Source organism: Myiozetetes cayanensis, unplaced genomic scaffold, assembly GCF_022539395.1.
Source record: "Myiozetetes cayanensis isolate MyiCay16 unplaced genomic scaffold, myiCay2020 scf5-8, whole genome shotgun sequence".
NCBI lineage: Eukaryota > Metazoa > Chordata > Aves > Passeriformes > Tyrannidae > Myiozetetes > Myiozetetes cayanensis.
In genome coordinates this window covers 34,436,033-34,459,743 of record NW_026087742.1, presented here as the reverse complement: position 1 = coordinate 34,459,743, position 23,711 = coordinate 34,436,033, and the positions used below count along the sequence as shown (strand labels likewise).

The window sequence follows — 23,711 nt, the reverse complement described above, 5'->3', positions numbered from 1 at the left end:
AACTCAATGAAAGGTATTACTGAAAGATTTGGATAAATTGTTGCTATAACATTCCATCTGTATAGTGAATTTATATTCTCTAATGCCCAGATAACAATGGTTTTTAATTTGTGTGCAGTACTAGTGTTGTTGTTTTGCATTTTCCCCTCAACTTAAATTTAATTAAAATATTCATTGATTGATATAAATTGATATAAATTGATATAAATGTTTGGTTGCAGTAACTAAGCACGTGCATTCAAGCCATGCAGATGGCCTCAGCCTATCAGCCTGCATGATGTAGATCCTGTCTACCAGGTTTGTCTACGAAAGGAACTTCTGGTTCTTTGATGAGACAACTTTGAAACGAACTAGAACTTTAATTAATTTGATGCACTGTAATTAGTTTGATAAACAGAAGACTAGGACATTCACTCTCCTTCCAAGGTCCACCAAGACACGAGCCAGTTTGCCACTATGGAAACACGTGTATGAATTATAAGGAATGGTATTTACACTTGTATCCTGAATGTTGATGTGGACTGGTAAAACAGTTGAGATTTCATCTGACTGGGAGCTGCTTATAAATATTTTTGCTTATAAATATTTTTTAATAACTGAGTGAAATTTAAGGTAGATGTCTATTAAAATATATAATACATAAGGCTCTTTTAATTTGCTGTAATTTTGATTATAGCATTCTTTACTGAACTTTTGTATAGATAAGACCCTACTGTGCAAAAATCCTATACAGTGTTTTGTCCAACTTTACAGAAAAATCCTTTCTGGAACAAAGCCAGTAGACACACTGGTAATATTTTGCTATCAGTCTAATCTTCCCTTGAACCAATATAATGATTTGTATATCATTCTGTCAAAAATGGCATTTTAACTCACCAGCTGCAATTACATATGATTCCTTAATTAGAATAAGCTTTTTTAAAACAAAGTAAAATGTTATGCTGCACTTGAAAAAAATAAATTGTGAATTTGAGTCTAAAGCAATTTTGCTTGCTAAACTTCTTCTTGCAAGCAATATGCTGATTTTTTTTTAAAGGAAAAAAGTGGCATTCTTAATAATGTACAATGTATTTTAGTCATTATTCAAATGGGAAAATGTCATGCAATAAACTGAGACCCTTTTAAAAATATTCAGGGCAATGTGATGCAATGTCAAGATAGCATGACCAATCTCACATAATTGGTTTTCAAGAGCACAGTATGTTTGTAGTTCAAAGCAGCCACTACAGCAACAATACTAAATATTTTTCATATTTCATTTTTTAGCATTTATGCAGAAGTCTTTATACATATATTGTCTTATTTAACCTAAAGCTGCTATGAAACGTAAGTTCTTCATCGTTTCTTAATATCAAGAACAAGGAATCTTGCAGGTGAAAAAATACCTCTTGTATGTAAGATTTCACAATTAAAATATATAACTGGGTCTGGAAAGGTGGATGGCTCTGTAACATTAAAAAAAAAAAAATCTGTCCAAGTTCCAGGCAAAAGCATGTGGAAAAGACTCTGTGAAAAATGATGGAAAGTAAAAAGACAGTATTTCATCAATACACTGTAAATCTTTCTGAATCTCCTTTCTTCCCCTCCCTTAATTTAACCTTTCAGGGACTCAAAAAAGTCTTGTTCAAGTTTGGCTATTCCAAAATAGCCAAAATGAGAAGTTTTGGGTTGAAATTATAGATATTACCTGCTTCGATTATTGTTCACTTTTAGGGAAAAATTTTGATTCGGAAAGACACTTTATTCCATTTTCAGTATCTCAGACCAAAACCTGGAATCCCATTAATTAACAGGGATCATAGGAACTAGTCACTTCATTGCTAACTTAAACACCCAATGCATGATTAACCATTGCCCTATAATGAGATAGGGCTGTACAACCTCTGTCCTCTTAAGTGTTTCTGTAGAAAGATAACTTTTTCCATCCTTACAAGGTACAGTTTCATCAGGACATTATGCCTGTGTTAATTAGAGTTACTCTGTTCCTCTGGGGTTAACGGTGCCAAGCACACATTTCATGCTCAATAATTAATAATATTCCTGCATGGCAGTATGAGACTGCAATTGAAATAGGGCTTGATGGCAGCTCTCCATTGGCAACACAACAAATTACCTTTGCTTTGCACTGCATTTAAAAAACCCAAAGATACCCTGACATACCTTTAGTTAGTTAAACTTTTTACTTAAAAAAGGAGGAAAAAAAATCTTATGTCTAAGTGCAAAAACCAATCTAATTGCTAGGATTTTTTTTTTTCAGAGGACAGATTGTCTGAAACAACTACTTTTTGCTCTTGCAAGCTCTTGTGTTTTGTGAAGATTCTCAGCTTGTGTAGTATGGACATTTTAACAGAATCTGTCTACAACCACCCACATTCTAACCATAGGCTATTTTTCCAGGATTGAAGAATGTCTTTGGCCAAACTATTCACAAATGTAGGCTATGGCAAACCTCCTAGGTCTGGCCGGTCAGCATCCTCCAGATGGGGGATTTACAACCATATGGAATGCACTCCTGGTCCAGGTATACAAGATCCTCTGCATGGAAATCAGGAAAGAGCAGAGGTAGGAAGGGCCATGAGCATAGCTGGGTCTCACCCTAACATGAAGTCAGGACCATGAAGGTACCAGCACCTGGGTCTAATGTGAAGGCATAGTCTGATGAAAGCCATATCTAAAGACTGTAATCTCTTGTGACTACAGAGATGGAAAAAAAAAAAAAAAAAAAAAAAAGGCATCTATACCTACACACACATAAAAGCTGGTTTCTACAGCATTTTAGTGAATCACTATTGATCTCGTTCAGGATGATGATTCCCATATTCTGCCTTTGTTTCCCATAGTATCCATTAATTTTGGTCTACAGGAGAAATTTTGTTTGTTTGAAGGTGAAGGCAAGGAAAAGGCAAACAAAACGTCTAGAAGACCTTCAGACATGAGCAGTCACACTGGTGTTTCTTGCCATATATCAAATGTACATCTAGTTCATTAAAAGACAAGGCAGTACCAACAGGGTTTCTCAGCCCAGGAGCAAGTTTCTTTCTTTTTACTGATCCCCTTTGGAGAGTCCAGAGTACTTCTGTGTAAGCTAGAGAGATGTGACAAAGTATTTGGCAAACAGACAAGGTCTGCAGTACTGAATTACTGGGAATTACCTCCCAAATTTCCTGTCACTGATCAACACTTACAAAACATATTAGCATTTTCCATTAAGCTTTTTTCTTAAGACAGTTTGCTCCTGTGCAAAAAAAAGACACCGCCTATAATGCCCCACCAAAAAATCAAAAAGAAACAACCCCAAATGACACAAAATATTTTAAATCCTTCAAGAGAATTTAGTAGCTGCATTTCTGCACAGAATCAAAGTCTTCTTTCTCTTTTCTGACCAGTATATAGTCCTGAAAATGATAATGAGAAAATAACTCTGTTCTTGTACTCTGTAGTGTTTCATGCCTCCTCCACACACTAGCCAAAATACCCAATTAATTTTAACACTAGTATTTCTTATGTAAACTGCAATGAAATGTCTGGGGGTTTTTCCTCTCAACAGATTGTCTCTTTTAAAGCAATCCTTAGTTTTAGCAAACTGGAAATGGACACTTCTCTAATGCAAAATGTTCTGAGGCAGAATCATTTCCTTTGTCTTCTCTGAAAGCTAAAAACCCTTTTTACCCAGGATGCTGGGAGTACCTTTCCAGAATGGTCGCCCAAAGAATTTTGCAGCTTCCTTTCAACAGTTAGATGCACTTTAAACACTGGTAGGATTGATTTAAGTTTGGTCACTGTTTTCATAATTATGTTGATATTTAGCACCAAATGAATGGCAGTGTAGCAGTTACTACGGTTCAAGACTCTGAGGCATTATGTGACAACGTACTATTTCTGATGGTGTAATTTGCTCTTGAGTGGATGGAAAAACTTGAGAGATTCATAGTAATCTTTCTGCAGACTATCAAGGCATTGAAATTTATTCTAAGGTGAAATGGACAATTTGGGAAGTTTCTTTATCTGTGTCACATCCATCCTAACCAGGGGTTCTTCAGGATGGAGTTATCAAGGACACTTACCTCTTGTTTCTTTTTGTTCATTGTATTTGAGAATTCAGTTTATTGTGAGCATTTATAGTCTTCAAATTCTTTCTCCTACTATGGACTTTTTCCTCCTTCTGCTTTGCTAGGCAAAATATTTCGTTTGGTGATTTGGTCTAAACATTACTGTGTTTCCTTCCTGCTCTTCTGAAGCTCTACTTTCTTTGATGTCTAACACCTTCACACCAACTTTATTTCTTTTTTTTTTCCTGTGAAGTTTCTATGCACTCTTTTCTCTTTGTTCTTTCTCCCTGGCTACCCCAATTTAATTTGTATGATCCATTTTGACTTCCTTTGTATTTTTCAGTGAATTTTTATACTGTATAAGTCCATCCACTCTTTCTTCTGCTCTAGGAATCGACTTCCATTTAATACGTATGTGTCCTGTGCGAATCTCATGCCTATCTGGGAGCACTACATATACCACACTCTGGATTGCCTTAAAACCTTGGTAGCCAGCCTGCAAAATTCCTGTTGTTCCTCCTCTCAGTAAGGTTATAATTAGTAAATGAAAGGACTTTGCACTGAACACATCTCATTTTACTGTCTCTGGTTCACTAAGCTTCTTCATCAGTTATTTATGCAATATACACTGCATCTGAGGGTCTACTACAACTGCACCCAATGTTAAGTCTCACTTTCTGTGCACTCAGGTTATTTCTCTTCTACAGGATAGCTCTCTTCAAGGTACTTTTGCTATCTAGATCAGCTTAATGAATGAGCAACAAATAAGTAATTTATTCTGTAATTTTAGCAGTGTTAGATGCACAAGCTCCTCTATAGAATTTGAGAATGGGATATCACAAACTCTTTGAGAAGACATCTGCAGGTATTTTGCCCAAATTTTCTTAAAGCATTTAAATAGGTATTTCAACACTTAGCACATGAATTTGTACTATTAGGGTGAATTTCGCTACTGGGAAGAGAGCTGTATAAGACTACTTCATGGCTCACATCCCTATGTAACAATGACCAGGTCTTATCCTGGTATCCTATCCAGAGATTAATTAGATCCTCAAGTATTAAACTCTTTATCCAAGTGAATTTTTCATTCAAGTGTGAGCTATGGTATTTAAAAATGCATAGTGCTGCACTGGGCTCTTGGATTGGGATTGATTTCTTTAGATTTTATGGCTACATCTCAGCAAGTCATCTAACTTTTGTTTATTGCTAACGGAGAGAGGAAAGCCCATTCATAACATGAACTGTGAGCCCATCCAAATTTTACCTAAGCAATGAACTGCACTGGTGCTTGATTTGAAAAGTGGAACAAGTCAAGTGTTCCAAATATGTAGGATCAGGTAAAAGTAATAAGTTAGGATTGAGAATGTGGCCACCAGCTGATTTCTCGTTGATCCTTAATTTAAGTTTTGTTTCCCTTAAACTGTTTAGCCTATACGTTTTGGTCTAACTTCAAAAAATATTAAAGATAAAAAGTTAGCATGTTATTTATTCTGTAGATTTTTTTTTTTGGCTCTTCCTATACATCTATATTTAAAGAAAATGGTGAGCACCTGTCCTGCATTATCCTGTTTGCTTTAACACCGGTCTGGGGTTTTATGCAGCTATTCCACCACTCCCACAGCTGCTTTACACTATTCCCCACCACTGCCACAGTAACATTCATGTGCATGGCCCTTTGCACAGCAGCTGTCACAGAAAGCTGAGCACACAATCACTTCTCTCTGTTTGCTCCTGTTGTTGTCGTGATTTATTAGGTACAAAGGCAGGAGACTGGCTCCCCCGCACAAGTCGGAAATAGAGTGTTTCACCCCAAAAGGGAGTATGGGGAATGGTGGGAGAGCTACAATGACCAGGTAAGCAAACAGCAAGTGGCCTCAGGGCAGTGTGATGTGTCTGTGAACAGCAGGAGCAGCCCTGGACAATGCCAGGCCACCTGCTCTGTCTGTAGTTTCTGTGTATCCAATAAAGTATGTTTAGAAAAGAAAAGAAAAAAGAAAACATGTTGCCACTGCTGATTTCTGTGTTCCATCTGACCTCCAAAAAAGCCCTGCACCATGTTCATTCAAGTGGTCTCAACCACATGTCCTGTGTGATGTTGTTGTAATACGGTGCTTTTGGGAGGAGAAATCTCACACCTGACTCGTTTAGCCAGTCAGGCAGTTGAAGAGAATCAGTTTTGAAACTTGAAGTAAGGGTAGTCCTGCTGCATGTTAGGGATTACATTAAGCCTAATCAAAAGAACTTTTAAAAAGGGCAGAGAACAAAGGATTGATGAAAACATTTTCAATATGAAAATGTTGGTTCTTCTCAATCAAAATATCTTGTGGGAAAGTGTTTTACGGCAGTTTTAAGGAAAGGTTTCAAACTCATTTAAACTAAGGGTTAGAAAATCTTCTTCATAACTTGCTCCATTTAATTTAACTTACATACTTACTTTAATTTTTTTTGACCATTATATATTGCATGACATTAAACACCGATATTAAAATTTAATGAACACAAAATACTACATTTTTTCAATGTTACTAGGAATACTAGGTTCAATATGGCCATTTTGATGGTTCTGTATTGAAATATTTCTAACTATTTAGTTCTGTGAAGTACCTGTAAATTTCAGCTATTCATCTCATTTTGAGTCCAAAAAGTTGAACTCTCCTGTAGCACAGAAAATTAATTTCTCCCGACATCTCTGTTCATAAATTAATATGCTGCATATATCACAGATAGTTATAAATCTTTCATTAAACAATACTCTTAATAAGCATTGTATCTGTTACATTCTACCACATGATAGTACCATTTTACCATTTATTAAAAGAACTACTCATTCCTTATTGAGCCCTGTAAGATATTTGTAAATGTAACTGTAAAGCATGTTATGACCAAATTCCACCTTTACTATTCCCAGGCATGATTCACAGGTGAATTTTATCATTGCAGGAGGGTGTTCAGAGAAACACTTCACGGTGTTATGTTCCCCTTGGGTACAGCATTCACACATATACATAAGGCCATCAGCTCTAACACCACACAGCACACACCTGGGGGCTCCTGCAGTTTAAATAACATTAGAGACATTAATACTAAATCTAGTACACAACGTATTTTTTTTTGTCAACTGGAATTTTTTCCTTGTCCATGTGTTGTCTGGATTTTCCTTACATTGCATTGCCTTCAGTAATAGTTATTCTTCATTTAAAAGCTATCTGCAATCACTATATAATGGATTTTTGAAGAGCAGAAAAGTACCTGTAAATGTCAAACAACTGTATTTTGTTGTACAGTATTCAGCTCTGCTTTGCCTGGCCATATATTTATACCTGAAAAACTTCTTTTTTATATCTTCACAGTGAAGAATCTGTTTGCATTCCAGACTGTAATCGATCTGAGTCAAGTAGAGAGGAGAAAAAGGTTCCTGTTAAAGAGGATGCCCTAACAGTCAAAAAGACTGGAAACTGTGTCAGTCTAATAGTGCCACAGCAAGATTGTCAGCTGCGAGACCTACTTAAACAGTTAAGAACACCTGCTGCTTAACAGAGAGTGCAATTGCATTTGATGGCTGTGTTTTGTTGTCTCCAGCCACAGTGTCCTGGCCAGTGGTCCTTGTCAAATTCTGTGAGCTCAGTAGAGTTGTCACTGGGAATCTTCCAGACATTGCAGAAGAGAAAGTAGGTGCTATTCTCTTTTCTCAGTATCAGACCAGTGCTAGAAGTCACTGAGATGAAGAGTGGATGGGGAAAGACAGATGCAGGGCTCTAACCATCTGCATATGATGAGAAAATCTCATCATCTCACAGGAAGAAGAGTTCCCATGATACTGACCAAATCTCACCTACATTCCAGTCTAAACAATGCTGTGTAATTCATACTGGGAAGTATTGTTGAGCTCACGTCCTCAAATCCCTCAGCAAAATTATATTTCTGTTCCAACTTCAGTATTCATATTTTCCACATCAGGGCCTAACTATCTTTTTATGTTAGTCTTACAAGTGCCATGGAATTTTTCAAGATGAAAAGTGACATAAAAATAGCATTATTGGGTACACTATGTGATGACTTGTAAGGCTATTTCTCATTAAGGGACATTTAGGCATCGGGCATCACCCTTGAGCATCATTCACATGTATGATAAAATCTATTATGGAATGGGATGTTTTATGAGGCTTTCAAAAAGCAGGCATCACAGTGTCATTTCTTTTGCATTTCTTGCATCATATTTGCATTTCTGATCTGATTAAATGCAAAGAATAAGAAACTACTTAATAATTCACAGGAGTAATTTTCTTGCTGATAAGTCTCATGTGCAAAAATACTTCTGTAATTATTTATCAGGCATGCCAAGCATGTAAAATTCCTCTAATTGTATGCTCTTTGCAGAGGATAGAAATCAAATCAACCCTTGACTCTGGAGATACAACTAAGAGAGTTAAATCTTTCTTCCTTTTTTTTTTTCCCTTTTTTTCATTTGCGTGTGTATGTGTTGCTTTTTGTTTTTTTCCTTGTGCACTGCCTGTAATCCTGATTTCAGGGTCAGGTAAGGTGATGGTTTATATTTTTCCTAGTTTCCATTTCATACCTTTAGCAATGAAAACAATGAAAATTCTTGTTGACTAACCAATGTTGAAAACACCTTAAAGCATCGGGAAGCAGAACTCACAGTTGAAGAGGTGCCGTTGTCCCTTCATCCTGTGAATAGAATGCTCCAGTGTATGTGCTGAAAGACACTTGAAATGGCATTTTTCGGACAAAAAGTGAAACCCAGTGCTAGCTACCTTAATTAACAATTGCAGTGAGGTGACAGTAATAGAGGAAAGATGTTACATCTGATACCAGGATCATTTTTGCATTCTGGGTACTGATAATAGGTGTACCAGAAATGTTTCATTCAGATACAAGACCTTTCATTTCCTTTTCTAACCAGGCATACTGTGGAAGCAGCTGCCAGAATTAGCATTGCTGATGGCTGCACTGGAAAGTCATTGGCAAAGGTTCTGTCTGTTAACTCTCTCTCAATTTCTAGTTTCGTTCATCCTTATATATTGAAGTTATTTATATAAATGTCAGTTGAGATTTTCACGAGGAAGAGAAGTATCAACAGATTGCAGTTTGTGGAGAAATATAAATAATTGCTCTTGTTGACAACAGAAAACTACTCTGAAAAATAATTGCAAAATATATTGACTATTTCTGAAACTCACTACAGGACGAAATTAATTTTTGCTTTCTATCATTCCTCTTTTTTGTTTGTTATTATTTATCTCCATATAAAAAGCAATATGAAAATAATTTACGCTAAATAATTTGAGTTATGTAGCACTAGCAGGTTATTTGTGTGTGGCAGAATTGGCTTTCACCCAGGGAAACAATTATACAGGCATGTAGAGGTTTTCTTAAAAGCAATCTAAAATGAGAGAAATAGCAATGACATAAAATAGCATTATAGTGATAGAATTGACCTAATTTAGGCACCTTTGGTTCTGCATCCAGTTTTAGCCAGTCATCCAGGTTATCCTACGGTCCTGGGAGAAACTATGACTTTACTTACTTGTTCATACAGGTGTACTGGAGTTCACCACTTCAACCACTTATTTCATGTCAGTGTTTTTAGCATATTGCAAGGCACTTGCATTCTCCCAAGGATGAAGAACTTCTGTCACTACAAGCAAAAGGAATAATGATTTGAGGTTGCAAGCAGCAAGATGAAAGAAAACACATATGTGTCCCTGCTTGCTTGCATCACAGACACATGTGCAGATTGTCCTTTGCGAAGAGTCAATTTTAATTAAATCAACAGGTAGCACACAAATCCTTTTCAGGCAGAGTAATTAGATCATTGAGTTTTTAATAAGAGGAGTCTCAATTATACCACTGAGTCTTTCAGCAGAGGAGTCTGAAAGCAGAACAGCTTCTTACTGATTACTTCAAATAACAAGAGATCTCTTTGGCAGAAAGTTGTATGGGCTGATCCAAGAACAGAAATTTATCCTGCTTATTTCTACCAGCTGGTTCTGGGGATAACATGGAGACAAAGACAAGAGAAGTCTGCAGAGTGTTGGAGCAATATCCTAACTATGTTGTCTTTTTAAGAAACAATATATTGTTTCAAGTTTGAATGTAACATTGAAACATCTAAGAATAAATTTGAAACCGATTTTAGCTCCATAATATTTAGATCAGTGTTCTGAAATACGAAATTTCATTCATGGGCTTATAAATTTAAGAATTTGAAATGAGTCTTTATTATAGTCATGAGAGGACAGATTGCAGAGATCATACAGGCCTCCAACAACTTATTGTCTAGTGTCTGTTTTCAGGTGTATCATTTCAAATCTGCATACTGACATTAGTATGTGATGAAGAACAAAAATTCCCTTAAACTTTTGTATTAATCTCTAATGATTACCCTTGCATTCCAGATTCTACTGCTGAATAATACTATGTTGCTATGCATCTAAGCTCTCTTAAAAACTAATGAATTCCATAATTTTAAGCTGATTTTCCTATTTCAGTTAAAGATATCAACAAGAGAATAAGTGACTTATTTTCAATTTACATACGCTTTCAGTAACTCTCCCCAGTACAAGTCCCTAGGGTCTCATAATCAGAATTAAATTTAGCAACTCCAGGTAATTAATGAGAATGGCATCCTTGCTAAAATATGAGAGTTTTAAGCTGCTGTCTCTGTACTTCTCTTCCTGTTTTTAATTTCTTCTGCATTTTGAAGGACCTCACAAAATACATTTGCTTTACTAGCATCCAGCTAAAAAATGCTGGTGGCAGAGCAATGCACCGTCTCATAGGTAATCATACCATAGAGGAAAGATACTACTACACTGTACTACTACATTTAGTAATACAAAATTACTGCTACAGCAGCCAAAACAAAAGGAATCGTAATCTATTCTAGACAGTTAAAAACCCCACATGTGTAAAGGGAGGGGAATATATTTTTTACACCTAAGTGGATAAAAAGCAGTTAATATCTCTTATGAATACAGAACAAAGCCCTAAAGACAAATCTCAAGTATATCTAAAAAGATTAAGTCAGGGAAGAAAATGAGAAACAATACTAATTGCTATTCTGTCATGAGGTGGACAACTGTAGGAGAAATATTTAAAGTATCAGATACTTCAAAAGCTCTCTCATTTATTCCAATTTCATTTCTTATACATATTATATCATGGTAGGTCTAGCAGGCTGGGAAAACACCAGGCAAAAATCAAAATCAAAGCAGCTTTTAATAAAGAGACTGGAGAAAAAAATAGTATGTTTTTTTTCTGAGGAAACCCCTCTTGTGCATGAAGCTGAACCTAATTAACCTATAGTGAAAGAAATTAAAAAAAAAAAAAAAAAGTGCTGCAAAAGGCTTTGTTGATCAAAAAAATTTCCTAACATTTTGGTGTCACTGATTGGAATTTGCTGCTCTCTGCTCTGCTCTGCTCTATTCTACACCATGTACCAGCAGAAAAGGAGAGGAAGGAAGAAAAATGTGCATGCAGGCACACTTGGCGCTTGAATTCCTTTGGGAGTTCAAAAGTGTAATTCTGGTCTTAAATGAAGGAGTTAAAACCTTTTTAAAGGAAACTCTAGAATTACATGATGTAAAGTTTCCCATCATTGAGGAGTCAAGGCAGACCTGGGCATAGTAAATGTAAATAATTTCATTGCTAGACATCTTAGTCCTAGTCATGTCTAGTCATCCTAGTCATGTCTCTGATCCATCTTTATTTCTCTGTTTTTAAATTGTGTGCATTGCAGTCGTTTCCAGTTAACCTGACAGAGTAGCAATATGTGGTTAGAGCAGGTTCCTTAAGTATTATCACTGCAATTCATCTATAACCAAGTGGTGATCCTTTCACAGAGGTGACAAAGGATTGCACGCTTTAGCCCAGTGTTGATTTTGTAGTAAGTAGGTCTGACATGATAAAGCGGATGATACATTTCTGACATAACAATTCCTACTATTGCTGAGCAGACTATTAGGATTTTATCTATAGGATTCGTTCCTTACTAATAAATCATGAAATCATAAAGGTTGGAAAAGACCTCTGAGATCACTGAATGCAAATGTTAACCCAGCATCGCCATGTTCACCGCTAACCCATTTACCCAAGTGTCACATCCACAAGTTTTGAACACTTCCAGGGATGCTGATTCTACTACTTCCTTGGGAAGCCTTTTCCCATGCCTGACAACACTTTCAGTGAATGGTACTTGTTTCCTATTCAGTTTTTAATATCAAGGAATTTGCAATGAATAATGGTCAAGTCTTTCGGGTTTTTGCACAACATTTATATCATTTATATCATTTATATCATTTATAACGATGGCAGTTGGCTGGTCCGATGGCAGTGGTATTTATAATTGATCACAGTCAGTTACAGATTTCTTTGTTCTTTCTCCACACCCACTGCTGCACTTGACTAGTCTTTTTTCGCGGAGACCCGGGTTCGATTCCCGGTCAGGGCCACTCCCGGGCAGGTGGGGCTCGTTAGCCCTTAAAGGCAACCCACCTACGTCCTAAGGACCTCACTGCCACCGTCCAAGCTCGCTTGGCCCCGGCAGATGAACCTTAGGATTAAAGGGTGGGCTCAGTTCCGCGCACACTGTGTCTCACCTAAAAAATCCAATGCGCAGGCTGGAAGGTGTAAAGACCTTCCCCGGATCTTCGCTCGCGAAGACTGGCCATTATTTTTTTTTTTATATCAAACAGCCACTGGGTCTCCTTCAGAGTCCTAGGATCTCCATGAGAGCTTGATTACTCTTGGGTACAGTGCAAAGGCAGAGAAGGAACGCTTCAGCCAAGACTGACCCAAAACCAAACTGAGATTCAGGGAGGTTGGTGACTTGCTCCACTGAAGATTTAACTGTCAGCTGCCTTTGCCAAAGGCAAACCTCAGGTTTCATCCTTTTCCTTTCCCCAGGCTCTTTAGCCTCATAGCACTCCTTAATGATTGTCTCTTCAACTGTGACCAGCGAGGAAGTAACATGTTCCCTTCACAAATTCTTAAAATCTGACCTTCAGTCAATGAAAATGTCTATATGCGTTCAGTGCTCATGTGCATACTTAAAGCTGTAGAGTTTGAAACATCTCCACTAAGCCAGTGCTTGAAGTCAGGAGAGGTGCTAGAATATACCTCTTTCTTTGGGCAAACATCCTTCATGTTAATGGCATTTATTTCACTGCTGTGGCAGGCATGCCTGTCACAGATCCCTCTAAGACCTCACCAAGAGGACACTGGTACTGGAACTAGGCCCTCTCTTTCTGCCTGATCAAAATTACAAGTGCCCGATCAGTCTGCCTCTTGGTCCAGCTCAATTCAGCTGCAGCTGGGACAAGGTCTCATGGTCATTATACCAGACCTAGAGGCAAGATCTCATCTGCCAAATGATCCAAATTCTGTTCCTGCTGCTGGCACTGAGCTTCCACTGAGCTCAGGACTCAGCACAACCAAGGAGCCAGGGCTCTCAAACAATTCTCAACACCCATCAAGTTCCTGGGAGAGAAGGATACAATTCTCAGAGGAAAGAGTTTTCCTCTTCAAGACATTAGTGTCAGCTCCTGTTCAGTCTAGGACAGCATCTACAGAGATCCAAAGAATCAAAGTGAGCAGTGCTACAAATCAGATTTTGCTTTTCCTTCTTGCTCTGATTTTGGTACAGAAGAAGGAAGGGATTGTCTCAGCTGCAAGTTACAATCCATCAGCTGTTTTGCCTGGTATTTTGGGGATAGGGGCCTAACAGTCAACTTCCAAGATCCAGATAACATCCTGGTGACCCTTATGTACTTATACAGATCATCTCCCAGTCTACCCTCTCCTAAAGTACTCATTGGTTTACATTGTGTTTGTCTACTGGATTCTGTCATGCTGCTTTTGAAGGGGAAAGCTGTTGGCATATGTTGTGTTACATGATCCATCGTAATTTCATGTATTGTAATCATGGATGTAAAGTCAGAAGAAGGTTTTGTTTACAATCAGCACACAACTTTTCTTTTAGATGACTGCAAGAGCTATTAAACTGATAGTTTGAGGTAAGCCTCCACATGAAAGCTGATATAAAGTCATCTGTGTTTAGTAAACTATATGCTTTAAAAACTGTTACGCTGCAGACTAATGTGAGTATATCTATTGCAAACAAAAAACAAATCTGTGATAATCTGACAGGGTTTCCAATATTGTTGTCTTTTCAAAAATCCTCAGTGACTATAGCAAACGTTTTGGAAACTGAAGTAAAATCGAATTATCTGAAAATCTGTTGCATTTTATACATAAACCTTTTTTATTTGCATGTGGATACTGTTTTTCCTGTTGATGTCACTTCACAGTCATTGTCTGTTTCAGCTAAGAAATATTTCTAAAGGTCTTCCTTAATCCCAAGAACTATAGGTTAATATATGTGCAAACACCTGCTCATCAGCCTGAGGAAAATGTAAAAGGAATGAGACATTTCATTCTATGTGTATACAAGTGCCATAGCTGGCTTTTTTTAGGTAGCAAGAGGAGAAAAATAAGCAACTTTGATAAAGAGTAGAGTATGATGGGATCTGAAGAGAATTTACCCTAAGAGGACTCATTTTTCAGAAAAGTGGAGCAAAACATTTATTACTGTCTCCAAACTCAGGTCACCATGAGGAGCTGCTTGTATAGTTTGTCCAGTATTTCTTTCCTACTAGGAACATAGTTTCATTGTCTGAGCTGACCTGCAACTAAAAAAAAAGTAAATTATTTCTTTTATCTAGTGGCAGCTAATTTACCAAGTGCCTCAAAGACGAAGTCACTCATCAGAAGTAGGTCTCCACCTACAGCCAGTATAGCCCCTTTCTGTGTTATTACTCCTGTACTTCCAAGTAGTGGTAGTGGGATATAAAGAGTTTTGGGTTTTTTTCCCATCCATAACAGGTTGCTCTTCTCCATCTCCCAATCTAGAATCCCTGCCCCATACCTGGAGTGCGCAGCCCAAACTTACACCAAGCTCCTTACCACTGAATGCTCCCAGACCAGCCTACATACCTGCCCCCAGTTAATTCAGGTCTCTCAATTATTCCTCAAGCATTTCATTATCCTTCACTCCTCCATGCATCCCTCAGTATCACAGCCTCTCTGACACCAATTCAACAGAAGGGAAGCCATCAAGCTTCTCCCTCCTCCAAGATGGACATTTCCCATGTCCCAGGGGCCACAGCAGAGGGGTCAATGGTGGCCATGAACTAGCACAGAACAGGTCATGGCTGGATGCACAAACATGGCCTGTGAAATGAGCTGGCACACTGCTTGTTTTCCTAGGACGTATAAGTATAAATTATAGATATAAATATATTGCAATTGATAGATATAGATATAGATGAAATTACAGTCAGCTTTAAGATGAATATAAGCTCTGAGATACAATATACCCATGGTATAGGTACAGTCATTGTATTTTTAACTTTGATGCAAGTTACCATCTTATTTCTGTTTACAGCTCTAATGGGAAATCAGTTTCCTGGGCCCAGAACGAGAAAAGCAGCCGAGGAGCACACCTTTGGCAGCGGTTGTCAGTCCATATCAACAAAAAAGAGAACCCCAATCAAACTGCAGTGATCAAGCCTTTTTCTAAAAGCACAGATAGTAGCCGACCCAGTAGCAGCGCTACATTTCCTGAGGCTAGTGCCAAAACACTTTACGACGTTTCGGAAGCTGAAGAGCAATACCCAGCTCAGTACCGGCCGCAGACTCCCTCACCCATCAGCACTTTGAGCCACAGAACTGCCTCCGTTAGCCGAACAGAAGACGATGCCCCCACCTTCCAGTCAGAACCTCCGCAGCGAAGTAGCTCCTCTCAAGGCTCCCTCATGGAGCAGATCAGTAGTGTGGTTACTCGCTTTACAGCCAATATCAGTGAGCTGAACTCTATGATGCTTTCGACAGCTACTCCAGGGACAATGGTGGCTGCTCCTCTCTGCTCTTCATACCTGATTCCGCGGGAAATCCAGCTCCCTACAACAATGACCACGCTTGCAGAGATCCAACCGCTTCCCGCCATTGAAGTCAATGGCGCTTCACAGTCTGGTAGGAAACCTTCAAATGACAGCGTCAAAGAAGGCACTTCAGAGACCCCGTCAGCCAAGCAAGACCTGGAGGAGTTGGTAGCTTTAACTCCTCCTTCTCCTTTTAGAGACTCCATTGATTCTGGAAGTGCATCTCCCAGCTCTCCAGTTTCTGAATCAGCTCTCTGTATCCCGTCCTCTCCCAAATATGACACACTCCTCATCAGAGATTATACTCAAAGTTCTTCTTCGCTGTGAATGTAATTCAAGACAACATTGGATCTCAACAGCTATAAAGAAGTAGCGAGGGAACAGCCAAGCCTTCAAGATCTCCAGTGTTTACGCAGATAGAGAGGCATTGGGTCATCTCGTGAGAAATGGAGGGGAAGAAGAGGAATTATTTGAGAAGTGGAAACATCAGATTAATTATGCTGATTTAAAGACAAAATGACTCTTGGCAGATTATCGTGGCCTTAAAAAAACATGGGCTTTTCAGAAACACTGAATCTACTTTTGAGGGCTTATAAGGAGTCTGTTAATCCAGTTACATACCAAGTGCTTTGCTTTAGTATTACAATGAACTGTGTGTACAATATACGGGGTAGGGTGGGAGGGAAACTAGATTGTAAACAACTGTACAATGGTTTGTTTGTTTACTCTGATTCCTTACCCAGAAGTGAACCTTGATCTTTTATCAAGAATAGAAGACCAAACATTGAATGTACATTTTCTAACAGACTCAAATCTGGGACCAACCTGTCAAGCTTTCTTTCCTTTTTTTTTTTTCTATGAAGATCTCAACAAGCAGTAATGTATGTTCAATAACTATGAAACTTTTTGCTGAAGAATATTGTGTCTGTGATACCTTACACTTGGATAACACTAAGCTGAGGCTTTGCAGTGAGTGACTGCAATATGGAGGGCTTTACAAGTGACTTCTCTACCTACACGTTTGTTTATGAAATTCTCTTCTATCAGTATCAAAAGTTCGATTTGTTAACATTGGATTCACCTTCACAACAACAAAACACAAGGAAGATTTCCTGACTATTTCACCATGTTGCCAACTAATAATGAAGTAGCAAAAAATATTTTCTGGAGTACTGTTTTGTAATTCCCTTATCAGGGCAAGTTGTTGAGATGAATATTCTCTTTCTAGCAGCACTACTGAGCTATATTATAGCTGCACTCCCTACTGAAACTAATACATTTTTATGGATGTTCTTATGCTAACATTACCAGTTAAAATACTTATTCAGATTCCCATAATCTTTGCTTGTAAGGAACAGGTAAACACCCTAAGGATTTTCTTCATACTTTGAATGACAGAATTCTGGGAGACCAATATGGATTATGATGAATGCTTACAGTCAGTGAAAAGGTTGTCATAATCATAATTAATATATATAGGGAAAAATGACCCGTGTCAAAGTCTGCTTAGAGGTGATTTAGCTACTCTTTAATAAGCAACAATTTTGAACTTATTTAGCTGCTGATGTACTGCAGCTATGAACTGTGACAAAAAAAAAATACTTTCAAAGCAATACAGAGTTAAGGTTAAAGCAGAGAAGACCTAATGAGATACGAATCAACAGTCTTTGTTTCTTAACAACTCAGAATAAGGAAGGGGATTCCTCATATTTTTTTCCTATATCAAGGTAGTACAGTTTAGTGCACTTCATACTGTCACAGCACTTTTTTAATACAGGCAGGGAAGAGTTTTAAAAGTTTGAATAGTAGCTAAATAATTTTTGATAGGTGTAGTTACATAGAACTTTTAAGTCAGACCCTAAACGCACACTGTATTGGCTCTCTTCTTCATGACATAGCTGTCCTCAGGTGCCAAACTTTTATGGATTTGTTTTATTTTATTTAAGGGTAATATGAAGTGGTGAGTGATGTACTTCAATTCAAAGTTGAATTGATGTAGCCTTATACAGAAGACAGCTTCAAGGAAGGGAGCCTTGAAATAAGGCTGCTATGCTTCATTTTCAAAACCTTTTAGATCTTATTTCTTCAAAGATAATGAATATTTTGTAATCAGAATTCATACCTCCTTTTCCTCCCCTATGTCCAAAATAATAAATATTTGATCAAACAAGCAAAAGATGAAAGCACATTCACATACTTTAGCAAAGATTATTTTCTATTCCTTTGGGATGCTTATTTCTCTATTATGTGTTGCACCCCAATTTGCTGCTCAACAACATTTAAAATAGAAAAGTAACAGATGACTGAATCCAAACCAGCACCTCAGAGAGATACTCAGTGACACTGTGCATCCTGAGCAAGGCAGTGTTATCCAATTGCAGTCTGGGCATGCTTATTTTTCCAGGTACAGTTGTTTATTAGCTATGCCTATAGCATGAACAGGCAGGTCACAAAACAGCTCTACTCCAGAAGGCAAATTGATACACTAAGTCATGACTGTAGGTCCCTGTTGCTTATGTGTAGCTTTTGCCTCCCATGACTGCTTAGCACAGACTCAGTTCTGTGCAGCTCTATGGTTTCCAGACTAGAGCTCAGTTCTGCCCTCTTGGTTCACAAAACTAGCATGTCTCATCATCCCCTAGCTGCCCATGTCTTTAGGAGAAAGAATCTTCTGTCACTGGTTACAACCCACATCTAAAGGGAAGAGCATGTCCAATCAGTCTGTGACACAAACATTCTCATTTAGGGAGACTAGACCACTTAAATGTTGTTTGTGGAATACTTATATGATAATATATGTCTCCCATCAGTGCAATATTGTTTTGATACAAACAGAGTGTCCTGAGATAGTTAATGTTAATTTCAAAGGGATTCTATTACTACCTGTTCTCTTATACATTAAACTGTTGACCAACGTCCTTACAAGAACATTCTCCGTCTTGATCTTACCCTAGTATTTTAGGTCCCCATTTCTGTAGTCTTTTTTTATAGTGGTGAACAATTAATGTTAATGTATTCTCGCTAAAATTAGTGGGTTTCACTGCAACGTGAAATAATCAGCAGTGGAAATAAGGATTATACAGACAAACATAAAAACCTTTTCTTAAATATAAAATTTAAAAAAAAGGAGTGAGAAATATAAACTGTCAAACTCAGCATAAATATACCTCTTCTGCTCCCAAACTGCAATTCTGAACCATCCTGGCCTTGCTCAGAGCTTCCTGACAACTTTCATATATATTGCCAAGATGATATAGGTATACAGATGCACCATGCCCCCAAACACACAAACACCCCAGTCTAACACCTGAATGCATGGTTTAGAGGCCTAAAACCATAATGTTACACAATCCAAATTTTAAACACTTTTGCCCACTCTCATTTTGGGAGGAGTCATGCGTCTTTTGCATATCTATCAACCACAGCAGAAATCTTAGTTGCACAAGGAACCATGGATGGACCTTGCTGAGATAGTACCCTCTTGGAGTCAGTCTATTTTTAATGAAAAATAGTGGCATTTAAATAAGGCACAATAAATCTAATTGTGCAGCCTGGAATACACCAACATCATCTTCTATGAGGTGTTTGGATTTCAACAGAGGGAGAAAAGGGATTTTGGAGAATAAGGTGACAAAAGTGTAATGCCTGTAGTAGTAATTCAAAGGAGCCCAGAGGGAGATTTGCAAGACTGGAAAGTTCCTTGAGAGAAGCCAGTGGGTATGACATAAGAGAAAAGAAAATTATGAATGACAGACATCATGATTTCACTATGCTCTTTGTACGCTAGTCCCTGTTTAGGACATTAAGATAAAACGGTATGGTTTTTCAGGCATAAATGCAAAAGTTACGATCATGAATACTTTCTAATCTAACTAAAGAATGTGCAAGTACCAACTGAATGGCTTGAATTTGCCTTCCAATTTAGTGCTGCTGCCAGAAACAGAATTAAAGGAGTTGAAACTTAAAAGGAGTTGTCATTCTTGACCACAGGGACCTCAAAAAATCATTTATTTCTTTTGTGCTTGAGGCCAACCCTGAAGAATGAGGGTGTAACCACCTCTAGATCTGTGCTTTGAAATAAAGTGAATCACTCTGGCAGCCCAGTTGGGAAAAAAAGCTTTGCAATACTGAAGAAGAATTGCATTTTTAAATTGGGTCTGAAGAATAATTGCATGACTTTGGAGATGTGCTTCCTCGTACTTCTATCTGAACATTTGGTGCCTAGACTCATACAGATACTTTAGACCAGATATTTTTAGACCACAGTCCACAAATCCCTTGCTGATGTTTCATGGGAGCCTAGCTGATCACAAGGTACTGGTTTCTTCCATTGATTTCCAGCCAGAAAAGTGAGTTAGAAGCTAAATGCTAATTAAAAAATAACTGTTAAAAGATTTAAAAGAAAAAAAAACAGTTATGTTACTTTGCTTGGATGTTTATTCAGTTGCTGTGTTTGCAAAAGGAAAGCTTTTAATCAAAACTGGGAGAATAAGATCTACAGAGAGAGTAAATGTGTAGGCCAATCCATGATTCTGCCTCTGGATGATAGCAGAGTTCCCCTGGGAATGTTTTCATTAGAGTGTGCCAGACCAAAATTGAAAGACTGCATAGCTGTGGGTGTAAGGACTGTAAAGGAAAGTGTGCAACCTTACTATTCTGCTTAATACTGCTTCATGAACAAGAAAATCATTTATGAGGTGAGAGGAAAAAAGATGACAGAAACAGCCAGCATGCTAAAAAGTTGGTTCCTTAGGGAAATAAGAGCACTATGCTGAGGATTAATAATGTGACCATGATTTTTTTAGTGTATTGGAGACCAGTGTCAGGGCTGACTAAAAAAGAAAAGGAGTTTGGTGCCTCATGTTAGGATTTCATTAGAACTTAATGCCTACATTTAAAACTCAACTTCAAAGCCACTATTCAACTGCCACCTTACTTGGGCATCAAGCATTGTATGTCTGCGTATGCTCAGAAGTACCCTCATCTTCACACATATCTTTGTACATAATTCATGCTAAAACCCATCAGGAATGCAGAAAACACTGGTTTCTTGGTTAAATCGCTGTGTATGCCATACTGCACACAGAATGCACAGTACTTAGACATCAGGATCATATTCCCTACAAAATGGAGTAGAAATCATCCTTTGTTTTAAGGTTGTGGGTCTGATTATGCTGCTGTTTTTATGACACCTTTAAGGTTAGAATAGTCAGGTAGTAGGCAAGTGACCTGAATTCAGTCCCTACCATTGTTGGAGGTGATGAAATCTTCCTCCTGGCTGGACAGTGCTCTAATGACTCAGTTTTGAAATATCCTCTGTTCATCTCACTAAGGTCATTTTACATGATAGAAACAAAATTTAAGAGCCTTGCACTAGAAAAGGAACAGCTACTGTGCAACCTGATAGGACATACACTTGGTATAATTAATGATCACATGTGACCATTTAATATAAAATACTTAAAAAAATTTCTGTAACAGGGACCAGGTGAGTATTTTAACTCCAAAGAAGTGGAGACAACCTTTTGTCTGTGCTATGTATTGGCTAGAAAAAAATGTTTCCTGAGAAGTGTTTTAGTGACAGGAGGGGAGGATGTGCCCTTACATAACTCTGTCTGCAACCATCTTGTCTGCCATCTGGAGTTCTTAGACGCTTTCATGGAAAGGAGACACTGAGCCTTCTTGGATAGGTGAAGGAATTAAACTTGGGGTCCCGAATTCTCTGAGACTGCAGAAAAAGGGACCCCTTTCATTTTCCTCCAGCCATCTTATACAAAGGAAACTCATCTTTGAAACAAAAAGTATAGTGCTGTCCAAAAATTGATCCCAGTGGAAAATTAGCATTTTCTGTTCATTGCATTTCCATGTTGATTCAAGTAGGGTAATCCTGGACATCTCCTTCCTTGTTGTGTTGTTTTATTGGGCACCTAACTCTCCTCACAAACTCCACAGTAAGGTTAGACATTTAACAAAGGGTTCTGACCCCCACACTAGAGCCAAAAAACTATGTATTACACTGTATAACTAAGGGCTGAAGTCCTTTGCTGGCATTGGCTTCTAATCTATTGAGGTCAAGGGACTCACTCCAGATTAACATCCATCTAAAGGAAATCAAAGTTGGATAATAGCCAATGAAGTCTAGATTTTGGCTACTTGTTCTGCAAAGAATGATAATGACAGGATGTTCTTCCCGCTTTCTTTTGAATCAAACAGCAGATGGATTTTACTAGTTTCATTCCTGAAACTAGGCTTGGTGAACAGTACCTTCCTACAATACTTCTTTATCATTGCTAGTCTATCTGGTACCTCAGTGGGAAAATCATCCTCTAACTTAACATATGTGTTAAAGGATGCAAGAGAATGTGTCCAAAAGTAAGAAGCAGGTCACAGTTTTCTGGGAGTTTCATGAATCTCATAAAAAAAAGTCAATACTCTTCATGAATAAGAAAATCATTCATCTGCTACCCATTCCACTGGGCACTTCACTTAGTAAAGACATCAGCTGAGTCACCCAAAATCACTTTTTTTGCAGTGGTTTATTTTTATATCCTCTATTCAAACCTCTGCAATAGCCACTTACAATTTTATACCAGGAAAAGGAAAAGAGATACAGACCAGTGAAGCATAAAGGTAAGTAAAAAATTCATCTGAGGAATTAATTGGTATATATATGGCTGGTTTTGTCTCATCTGAGTAATGACAGTACTAACAAATAATATTCATTAAGTCACTCTGATCTGCCAAATGGGAACAAATATACTATGTATATTACATGTACTAATAGGATTATATGGCAGCTGCTGGTGGTATTTGTAATTAGAAATCTATATAGAATATAGATGTTTTAGAGAGACGGTGCCAATTCCAAAAGATCTGTGTGGGCTATAAGTGCTTGTAATTATTTTTTTTTTAATTTGCTAATAACTTATGAAGAACCAGTTTCAAACATTCTGTGAGCGTTTGTTCTTTTTTATGTTGTTGCTGCTTATACTATTAAAAATAGAGAATGTAAAGTTATTATTTTGATGTGAACTGAAAATGATTTTTCATAAAATTTAACATTTTTATCAGCTTTGGTTTTGCTTTCTACCTGTACAAATGTAATTTATTTTAGCATTTAAGAATACACTTGCTTGTTTCTCAATTGTCTACATCATGTTATAGTTGGTGTTTTTGAACAGTATTAAAAAAAATCTGTGATATGACTGAACACTGGATCTTTTTTCTGTGAAACACTTACAGCTGTCTTCTCAGTGAATTTTTCTGCAAACCAGGTGTGCCTACGCACAAACTCTTCAATTATAGCCTTTCTCTCTCTCTTTCTCTCTCTCTGTTATTTTAAAGGATTAACTTAACATTAATGGTATCATGGTTGCATACCCCCGGGTATAGTTTGATCTTTCTCTTTTGAAGCAAACACAATCTCATGGATGAGTTGTCTATGGATTTTCAGGTTGGAGGAGATAGCATAATAATCTAGTCTTGAACAACAGAAAACAAAGCTGTTCAACTGAGAATTCACATGCCAAAACATTATTTTTACAGATGTTGTAAGGAAGTACTTTACTCCTATCATTGCAGGTTCTCATCTGATCTTGAATTTCAAAAAAAAAAAAAAAAGGAGAAAATGTTCTATATCATAGAATAATTTGATTTCTAGTACTCTGCCATTGTAACCTCTAGGAGTCAATGCCCTATTTCA

General features: G+C 37.6%; 1 protein-coding gene across 1 annotated transcript in view; it reads left to right on the top strand.

The window, feature by feature from the left end:
* GRM5 (glutamate metabotropic receptor 5) overlaps positions 1-22,578 on the top strand; it is a 244,494-nt gene extending 221,916 nt beyond the window's left edge. The window contains 3 exon segments of the mRNA XM_050332273.1: positions 5,804-5,902; positions 7,400-7,561; positions 15,514-22,578. Coding sequence (XP_050188230.1) covers positions 5,804-5,902; positions 7,400-7,561; positions 15,514-16,336 — 1,084 coding nt within the window. The 3' untranslated portion in view covers positions 16,337-22,578.
* Positions 22,579-23,711: the final 1,133 nt, after the last annotated feature.